The sequence below is a fragment of the Larus michahellis genome, chromosome 1, assembly GCF_964199755.1.
Source record: "Larus michahellis chromosome 1, bLarMic1.1, whole genome shotgun sequence".
Taxonomy (NCBI): Eukaryota; Metazoa; Chordata; class Aves; order Charadriiformes; family Laridae; genus Larus; species Larus michahellis.
This window is the reverse complement of record NC_133896.1, coordinates 214,191,303-214,201,288: the sequence shown is the minus strand read 5'-3', so window position 1 is coordinate 214,201,288 and position 9,986 is coordinate 214,191,303. Positions and strand designations below refer to the sequence as shown.

The window sequence follows — 9,986 nt, the reverse complement described above, 5'->3', positions numbered from 1 at the left end:
TTCAGACCTGTCCTCGCTGGAATATTGAGCTTGAACATGAGCCGAGCTATTAGCACTCTTGGAATCCTCGTATTTGCAGAAAGGAGCCAAGAAGGGTCCAACGTTTGTTTTTCACTAGGTGAGGTCCGATTTTACCCGGCAGACCAGCAAAAAGTGGACTTCACTTTGGGAGTTTATTTGAGATCGTGAAGCACTTCATGCGAATGGCATTAAAACCTGGGTGATGCTGGGGAGAAGCTTACAGTCTTCTCTACCCGGTGAATCCAAGTAGTAGAAAAGCCAACATCCACATTCATTGGAATTTAACCCAGGTGCCTTGATTACGTATTTCCATTTTTACTTTTCTGTGTGGCTCACAAAAGGGCCTGGGGGAGGTTTTCAGAGGCACAGGGATGAGACAGCGGCTGCCTCTGCTACCCCAGCTCCCCGCGACGGCAGCCTTGTCTTGGTGTTTCTCTCTTCTCTTTGTCCCTTGCTCCTACTTAACGTCACCTTCAGATGGGAATGTCGCACCGGGTGCAAACACATCAGCATTTTGCATATGGCATGGGACGAGGAGGCCACTGCGGAGGGGAGCCAGCCCCAGCCCCTCTCCTGGAGGTAGCTGGATGTTCCTGGTGACTGACATTCAAAGCAAGGCATTCAGGCTCAAAATAAAGGCAAATAAAGAGGGATGGGTGAAAGGTCCCATGCAGCTGGCGGTTCAAACACGTTAATTGGAAATGCATCAGATTTTGACTTGGAGGACCCTCTTGCAGCTGAAATCTAATGCAGGTCCTCCGGCTGAAGATGAAGAATGAAAGTAGTGGGCTTATTTACCGAGATTTCTACAAAAGGAAGGAGGATGCATCACGCTGGCCGGCCATCAGAGGGACAAAACGTAAACGGTGGCGAACTCTCTTCCTGCCTGTTCCCACAAATGTCACCTGAAAACACCCTGCCTCTTCTGAGCATCTCTCCCAACCCTTCTGCACACCTGAGCCCTGCTTCTAACGCCCCAGATGATCTTTGAGGTCCCTTCCAACGTGGGATTCTGTGATGACCAGAAGATGCTCAGAAGCCTGGAGCCCCTCTGCTGTGAAGACAGGCTGACAGAGTTGGGAGGGTTCAGCCTGGAGAAGAGAAGGCTCCGCGGAGACCTTGGAGCCCCTTCCAGTCCCTCAAGGGGCTCCAGCAAAGCTGGGGAGGGACTCTGGATGAGGGAGTGTAATGATAGGACACGGGGTAACAGCCTCAAACTGAAAGAAGGGAGATTTAGATTGGATCTCAGGCAGAAATTCTTGGCTGTGAGGGCGGTGAGCCCCTGGCCCAGGTTGCCCAGAGAAGCTGTGGCTGCCCCATCCCTGGAAGGGTTCAAGGCCAGGTTGGCCGGGGCTTGGAGCGACCTGGGCTGGTGGGAGGTGTCCCTGCCCACGGCAGGGGAGTGGAAATGGGTGGTCTTCAAGGTCCCTTCCAGCCTAAACCATTCCGTGATTCCAGGATTATTCCCTGGCTTATAAACATCTGCCCGTGACCATGTCCTCCATGTTACCTCCATTTTACCGTTCGGACTGTTTACATAACAACGGCAATAAGGCCGTTCACCCCGCGCTCCGCCGCCCTTTCCCTCAGGGAGGCGGCCGCGGCCCGCGCTCCCCTCAGCGTCGCCGCCCCCGACCGGTTTCGACCGGTTCCAACCGCCCGCCGCCGCTTGGGAGCCGCCCCGAGGCGCGGCGGCAGCTGCGTCACTGCTGCGCGCCGCCGCCTGACGTCAGACGACGCGCCGGGCGTTGCCATGGAGGCGGTGGGCGCCGGGGAGGAGGAGGCGGACGAATGGCTGTTGCAGTCCCTGCGCCTGTGAGGGAGACGTGGCCCCGCTCTCCCCCACGGCCCCGCTCCCCGCCCCTGGCCCCGCCAACCTCTCCTCCTTCTCCCCGCAGGTACGGGGACCTGCACACCTTCGAGCTCCAAGCGCCCACCCGCCTGATCGAATGGGCCCGGGGAAACCGTGAGTGAGGGGCGGAGGGGGAGAGGCCGGGCCGGGGGGTGGTGAGAGGGGGAGGGTCTGGGCCCGTGGCTCCCCGAGGGAGATTAGGGTGAGTGGGCCGGGGTCCCCGGGAAAAGAAGGGGGTCAGGGGACTGGGATGGGGCCACGGGGGTAGGGAATCATAGAATCATAGGATCACGGAATGGTTTGGGTGGGAAGGGACCTTAAAGGCCACCCAGTGCCACCCCCTGCCCTGGGCAGGGACACCTCCCACCAGCCCAGCTTGCTCCCAGCCCCGGCCAACCTGGCCTTCAACCCCTCCAGGGATGGGGCAGCCACAGCTTCTCTGGGCAACCTGGGCCAGGGGCTCACCGCCCTCACAGCCAAGAATTTCTGCCCGAGATCTCAGCTCAATCTCCCCTCTTGCAGTGGAAACCCCTTCCCCCTCGTCCCATGGCTCCCCTCCCTCATCCAGAGTCCCTCCCCAGCTTTCCTGGAGCCCCTTGAGGGACTGGAAGGGGCTCCAAGGTCTCCGTGGAGCCTTCTCTTCTCCAGGCTGAACCCCCCCAACTCTCTCAGCCTGCCCTCCCAGCAGAGGGGCTCCAGGCTTCTGAGCATCTTCTGGTCATCACAGAATCCCACGTTGGAAAGGACCTCAAAGATCATCTGGTCCAACCTTCCTTGGCACAAGCACGGTCTAGACAAGGGGGCCCAGCACCCTGTCCAGCTGAATCTTAAAAAGTGTCCAGTGATGGGGAATCCACCGCTTTCCTGGGGAGATTTTCTGGTCCAGCTCTGGGGCCTCAGCACAAGAAGGACATGGACCTGTTGGAGCGGGGCCAGAGGAGGCCCCGGAGATGCTGGGAGGGCTGGAGCCCCTCAGCTGTGAGGACAGGCTGAGAGAGTTGGGGCAGGTTCAGCCTGGAGACGAGAAACCTTCCCCATCCTTTGATCATTTTGGTGGCCCTTCTCTGGACTCTTTCCAGCCTCCCTACATCTTTTTTGCATAGCAGTGAACAAAACTACACACCGTATTCCAGGTGTGGCCTGACAAGCACTGAGCAGAGTGGGATAATGACTTCTTTATCTCTGCTGGTGATGCCCTGGGTGATGCAGCCCAGCATCCCATTAGCTTTATTTGCCACAGCAGCTCCACTGCTCAGTCATATTGAGCTTGTTGTCTACCAGGACCCCCACGTCCTTTCCCACAGAGCTGCTTCCCAGCCAGGTAGATCCCAGCCTGTGCTGCACTCCGGGATTATGGTTTCCCACGTGCAAGACCGTACACTTGTCCGTGTTGAACTTCATCAAGCTCTTGTCAGCCCACTCTTCCAGCTGATCCAGACCTTCCTGCAGGGTGGCTCTCCCTTCCCAAATGTCCTCTTCCCCACTCAGTTTGGTGTCATCAGCAAACTTCCATCAGGGTACACTTGATCCCATCACCCAACTCACTTATGAAGATATTAAATAGCATTGGAAAATGGCCATGGGGCCAGGCTGGGGCCACGGAGAGGGGAGAAGGAGGGACCACAGGGTTGGGCTGGGACACCAGAGGGGAGGCCAAGGTGTAGGGCGAGGACCCCAGCAGTGGGGCCAAGTGGCTGGGGCTGTACCAGGGTTCAGACTGGGCTGGAGCTCTGTGTCCAGGGTTCAGGGTGGACCGTACTATGACCCAGAGGTCTGGCTCAGGGAGCGGTGGGCCAGGCAAGGGGGTGGGGGCATCCCTCACCATGTCCCTGGTTCTTCATCCCCACCTCCAAGGTGTCTGTGTAGCCGGGTATGGACAGTCCGGTGGGAACGAGATCCTGCAGCTGCTCCCGCCGCCATCGCTGCAGGTGAAGGAGACCCAGGTGGGTGTAGCAGCCAGGATGGCACCAGGTCTCTCTGTCCTCCTTCACCTGGTGTTTTCAGAGGCCAGGCTGTGCTCTGCTGGGCTTCACAAGCTGCTGCCTGGTCTCTGTTGCTCTGACAAGGACTTGGCTGGGTCTTGAGCAGCTTTGGTTGAAAGGTAAAGCACCTAAGTCACCCAGGTGCTGTCCTTTTGAGGTAGCGCAGGTTGGCACGCCAGTCATGTAATCCTGTGGCTCTGCGGGCAGCTTGTGCCGTGAAAACTTCATCTCCAGATGTGTGAGTGAAAGCGTTTCGTGGGGAAATAGGACAGATCATAAAATCCGAGAACGGTTCGGGTTAGAAGGGACATTAGAGATCAGCTAGTTCCAACCCCCCTGCCCTGGGCAGGGACACCTCCCACTAGACCAGGTTGCTCAAAGCCCCATCCAGCCTGGCCTTGAACACCTCCAGGGATGGGCCAGCCACAACTTTTCAGGTGTGGACACCAAGGCAAATGAAGAAGGGACTTGCTGAGATGCCCGAGCCTGGGGCACCACGTTGCTGAACAGTGAGGTTGGCCCTTGGGTGGGTGACCTCTAAAGTAGTGACCTCTAAAGGTCACTAGTAGTCACCTAGTGACCTTTAGAGTGACGTCTAAAATAGAAGGTGGTGTTTGGGCACTGGGTAAGGAGAAAGGTTGTGAGCCAGACCTGTATGGATGGCAACGAACCCATGCAGAACCCTTGGCAGGAGCTTTCTCCATATTTTTTTCCTCTAACTATTTTGAGATCCTTCATTCCTGTAGCTCCTGTTGAAACAGGCATTACTGGACAGGCAAGAGCTTTACCCAGAGTCTCTTTTTTTCTTGTCTCTTTTTTTTTTTTTTTTTTTTTTTTTTCTGATAACTGACCACACCAAGTTCTGCACTGTTACGTATGAAGAAATGACTTTGCCTCTGATTTCCAGGGCCTGTGTCCAGAGAGAGATTTCAAGGTGGAATGTGGTGGATTTTCAAACCGCCCAGTGTACAGCCTGAAATATGTGCCGGACACCAGGTATGGCCGTATACTTCCAGGGCGTACTGGAGATGGAGAGGGGACTTGTCCACTGAGAGAGAGCTCCTTTTCCTTGCTTGCTTCCCAACCCAACTGGTCAGTCCTGCCAGCTCTGAGTGCAGTGTGAGCCTGAGTAGGGACTTGCTGGCCAGTGACATGTAATGGTCCTCCCAGAACCCTGTCATGGTGTTTGGAGAGGAGCCGTCTGTCGGGGTGCTCGGCAAAATGGAGTGCACCCTGGTGCCGTGGTACAGAAAGCTGCGGTGACGTGTCTTGTGGGGCAGCTGGCAGAGAAACGGAAACTGCTGCTGGATAACTTGAATCCTCAGCTTCTTCCAGAAGTGAGCCGCAGGGGCTGCTGACATTGATGCTGGCTCACCGGGGATTCCTCCCTGCCCCACTTCTGAGCAACGGGGACCTGTACAGCTTCCGTGCTCTGCCGCTGCCGTCCCTTCCTTTTGCATTTGGCGCAAGCGTGGAGGCGCTCAGCGGGCAGAGCAGGATGCTGCCACTGCTCTGTAAGTCCCTGTGTATGCAGGTTCCAAAGGTTTGTTTTTTTCCTGCTGTGGATTGTAGACCAAGCAAACACGCTTCCCCCTGGCTGATTCATTTCACTTGTTCAGTTCTCTCCTCCTACACAAGCCCCCATTGCTACTTTGGGGCTCTTCGCACCGTTCTTAGTCTAGCGCTTTTGGAAAATGTGCTAATGAAATGCTGTTGCCTGGGACTGTGTTTGCTTGGGCTGAGTAGAGCACCCTGGCATGAGGAGTTCTGGCATTACGGTCCTTCTGTCCCCTTCTCTGCTCTGAGCAGAGGCAGGAGCTCCTGAGCACAGGAGGGGTGGCAGACCCATTTGTCCCAGCCTGGGGGGAAAAAAAGCCGTTCTCTGCTCCTGAAGAGTTTTGTGGGGTTCTTTTTGTTTCCTCAGCTTGCTGGTGACGAGTGGCCCACCAGACAGCTCCCTCCAGGTCTGGCAGGTGTCAGCAGAGGACTCTGGTAAGGGAAGATGTTTCTGAGCTTGAGTAGTTTCTCAGTGTAGTTCTTGCGTCAAACATCTCTAGCTTCCTCTTCTTCCTGGGTGTAAAATGAGGAGAGGAGTGCCAGTCGCACTCAGTGAAGTCCTGAGTGACTGCCCTTCTGTGGCAGGGGCTGGAGAAGGGCACGAGACAAGCGTTTGCGCCAGTTCCGGTGGCTTGGAAAGAAACGGCACAAACCTCATAAGGGATTTAGTAGGTTTAAGCCTGTCACGGTGGCTTTATTTGCGAGCTCTTACTCATACAAACAAAAACCCTAATCAGAGTTGGCACAATGTTCCCTACCTACCTCCGAGGGTTAGAAATAAAAAGCACCATACATCACCTTTCAGGATATAGAATCATAGAATTACAGGGTAAATAATACCATGAAGCACCTCAGTTCTCCAAGCCTGTGTCTGCCTGCTTCTAGAAAAGGATTGCCATTGCCTTGTCTCCTCTTGTGAAATACTTGGAAACCGCCAGAAAGGAAGTGCAAAACGGTAGTCGTTTTCTTCGTCATTGAAAATAAACATCTCGATTCACGTCTTTCCCCGCATTTTGCGAGATTTTTTAAACGGCTTGTTGTCAGCCCTTGCTGGATGTGTGGGAAAGAGTGGTTTTATTCTGGAGAGGGGGTTAGTCATAATGAGATTTCTTAGTCGTTTAGTAGGTCACTTTTAGCTTTATGAGGCTGTGAAACAGCTTAATCTTGTGGATTACTTGACTCCTGATGTGTTTTACAACTGCTTACATCTCTTTCAAATAGATGTTATTAAACCCGTAAGTGCCATACCTACAGAAAATGACACCGGGCAACCTTGGGCTAAAATTGCAACCATTTCGGCCAGAGCCCCATGGGTCCTTCACGGCTCAAGACTCAACAGCGTCCAAATTACAGAGGTTGAATCCAGGAAAAATATCTACACGGCAGGTATTCAAACCAAATCTAATGAGTGATTTTTGGGAAGCTGGGATTTGGGTAAAGCAAAAGTAACTGCTCAAGTGGCAAACGTTGCAGTGGGTGGGTACTTCCAGACGTGTGCGAAAGGGTGGAAAGATATTTGCAGAAAGTACATTGTCTTGAGGAAAGAGGTTACAGTGCTTTGGTCCATCTCCAGCTTCTCATTACTCCCATGACAGCGATTTCTCAGGCTTCTGCCCCAGATCTGCTTGTGGCCAGCAGGTGGAGGGAGGTCATCCTCCCCCTCTGCTCTGCCCTGGGGAGGCCACAGCTGGAGCACTGGGTCCAGTTCTGGCCTCCCCAGTTCCAGAAGGACAGGGAACTGCTGGAGCGGGGACAGCAAAGGGCTACCAGGGTGATGAGGGGACTGGAACACCTCTCTGATGAAGAAAGGCTGAGGGACTTGGGTCTCTTCAGTCTGGAAAAAAGACGACTGAGGGGGGATCTTATCAACACTTAGAAATACTGAAAGGGGGGGTGTCAGGAGGATGGGGCCAGGCTCTTTTCGGTGGTGCCCAGTGACAGGACAAGAGGTAACGGGCACAAACTTGAGCATAGGAAGTTCCACCTAAACATGAGGAGGAACTTCTTTCCTGTGAGGGTGGCAGAGCCCTGGCACAGGCTGCCCAGAGAGGTGGTGGAGTCTCCATCTCTGGAGACGTTCCAAACCCACCTGGACGCGTTCCTGTGCCACCTGCTCTGGGTGACCCTGCTCTGTCAGGGGGTTGGACTAGGTGATCTCCAGAGGTCCCTTCCCACCCCTGCCAGTCTGTGATTCTGTGTGGTCTGTGCCCTACAAGAGCGCCATAGGTGGTTTCAGAGCGAAGAATTGGGTTAGCAGAGGGCTGCTGTGTGTCTTGTCCCAAATGAGGGAGGACCTGGCCGCAGAGTCACATCTCTTGAGGTCATTGAAATCGGCATCAACTTCTGAGCGAGCTCTGTGTTACTCTGTGATCTGTCTGTGCGGATGGGAGGAGGATCACACCAGCCCCGTTAAACCAGCCATGCCTTAACGCAAGGTGGTGAATCCAGGTCTGGTTTGTTGGGGGTCCTGGAGACCATCTGCCTTCACCAACCCAGTAAGACTCAGTCCATGCACCTCATCCCCTGGTGAGGAAAATGTGTGCGTACGTGTCCAGTGGCTATAACACAGTGTGCTGAGCAAAAAGAAGGTCTATTTGTCACTGCTGTGCTGTGTCCCTGTGCCACAGGGACTCACGTGGCTCCCGCTGGCGAGGGGCAGCGCTGGAGGCATTCGCTCTTAGAGCTTTGGTCCATGTTGGGTCCCCCGTAGGAGCTCGAACAGAGCTCATGTTAGTCGTGGGCCTCCTGTCTCCTCTGCCTGGGTGTTAACATCTGCTTTTGAGGGTTACGGACTGTGCCAGCTCCACATGGATCCTGCGCAGAGACAATTCCCGAGCAGGCCGTCACTCTCTGCTGCTGGCTCTCTTGAAGAACATTGCTTGAAAGCCACTTGCAGGGACAAGGCTGGAAATCTGCTTTCTCGGGCAAGATTGCAGCAGAAAAACCACGCAAATGCTCCTCGAGTCATCTAAGATCTGCCTGTCTCTTTTCCAGCCGCCAGAAACAGCGAGGAGCTCAGCGGCCTGGCGTTCCTGGATTGCAACACGTTGCTCCTCTGCTCTGCCAAGGGCCAGCTGTGCCTGGCTGACATTCGGCAGCCGCAGAGTCCCTTGGAGGCTGCATCCGTCCCCTCGGCGCCGTGTGGCGAGCGGTGGTGCATGGGCGTCGGGCGCGGACCTCAAGGCTCTGACTCAAGCTCCCAGCCCGTAGCTCGCCTCTCGAGCGGAGGGCACCTCACCCTCACAGACGTAAGGAAAATCTCCGAGTCCTTGGCCTCAGCGAAGTGCAGGGTGCCCTCTCCCAGCTCGGGTGCGGAGTTCCTGTGCGTCTCCTGGGCTCCCGCTCTGGAAAGCTGCCTTGCTGTTTCAGGTATGTGCTTTGGGTAGAGATCTCCTTTTCTGGATGTTTTTTTGAGCTTTATTTCTACGGACGTCCAGTTCACCCCACCTTACTTTAAACACCCCGGTTAGGAGGTGGTTGTTCAGAGCTCCTCCTGGAGCCAGCAGAGAAGCGAGCTAATTGTTCTCTGCAGTTGCCTCTCTCCAATAACTACACAACGGGCCTGGATGGGTTCTGGGGGACCCCCGCGTCCCTCCTGGGAGAACAAAGACCCCAAGCACTATCCTGGTAGTGCCAGTGTGACAACCTGGCTGCGGGGAAAACTGCGCTGATAAGACCAACTCTTGGCCCAGGGCATCGCAAATTCAGACCAGTGAATCTGCAAGCTTTTTGAATCTGGCCCGTGTTCTCCCCGGCAGCTTGAGACAAGCTCCTGGGAGACTTGGAAGCTCTGCTGTCACGGGTTGTCACTCTGCGTCTTTGTCCTCATTTCTGTCTCAGCAGCCCTGCTGGGAGGTGAGCGCGAGCCCAGTAGGACTAGAGCAAAGCAATTTAGTTCTGCCGTCTCTCTTAATTCCCTTTTATTCAAGGTTTTGATGGGACCGTGCATGTGTATGACGTGCAGAGCTGGGACGGCTCTGGCAGGGAAGCAGAGCCCATCTTTGTTCACAAAGGCCACGCGTTCGGCGGATCGGACAGCGGTGGAGGCCCTCCCTTGGTCACGGCGCACACGTGGCATCCACAGAAGCCAAGAACTTTATTGTCGGCAGCAAGCGACGGTTCCCTGCACGTTTGGGACTGGGTTCAGCCTGGTGGGAACTGTGGGTAGATTGTGCTTTCAGTGCGATGTGGCGCGTTTCCTGTCTGTCTTTGAGTTTGCGTAGGCTGCGAGGTGTCTGTTTGCGTGCAGATACCGTTTGGAGACCGTTGTAGCGAGCAGAGCCAACTGTAAAGTGTGCTATTTTAATATAGTAAAAAAAGTTTGATGGTGTTACTTGCTCTCCTGCCTACCAGCCTTCAAATGATAGCTGTGGCTGGGCAGTAGTGGCCGCCAGCAGAAAACATCCTGCCATCATTTTATCGTAGACCCATGTCCTGTCTGCACCGTATTTTTCAGAAGAAAACAGCCAAAAAAAAAAAAAAAAAACCACCCCGTGAGTACGGTTTGAGGAAATGGGCTGTTCTGTGGCATATTTAACCCGCTGGTTTTTTTCGGTCCCGAAGCACTGGGGGGG

At 54.8% G+C, this 9,986-nt stretch overlaps 1 protein-coding gene across 1 annotated transcript; it reads left to right on the top strand.

The window, feature by feature from the left end:
• Window positions 1–1,725: 1,725 nt before the first annotated feature.
• Window positions 1,726–9,742, top strand: WDR73 (WD repeat domain 73). Its single transcript, XM_074572222.1, has 8 exons — window positions 1,726–1,836; window positions 1,920–1,987; window positions 3,728–3,816; window positions 4,763–4,851; window positions 5,780–5,847; window positions 6,634–6,798; window positions 8,407–8,781; window positions 9,342–9,742. The coding sequence occupies exons 1-8, from the start codon at window positions 1,775–1,777 to the stop codon at window positions 9,578–9,580; spliced, it is 1,155 nt and encodes a 384-aa protein (XP_074428323.1). The 5' UTR covers window positions 1,726–1,774; the 3' UTR covers window positions 9,581–9,742.
• Window positions 9,743–9,986: the final 244 nt, after the last annotated feature.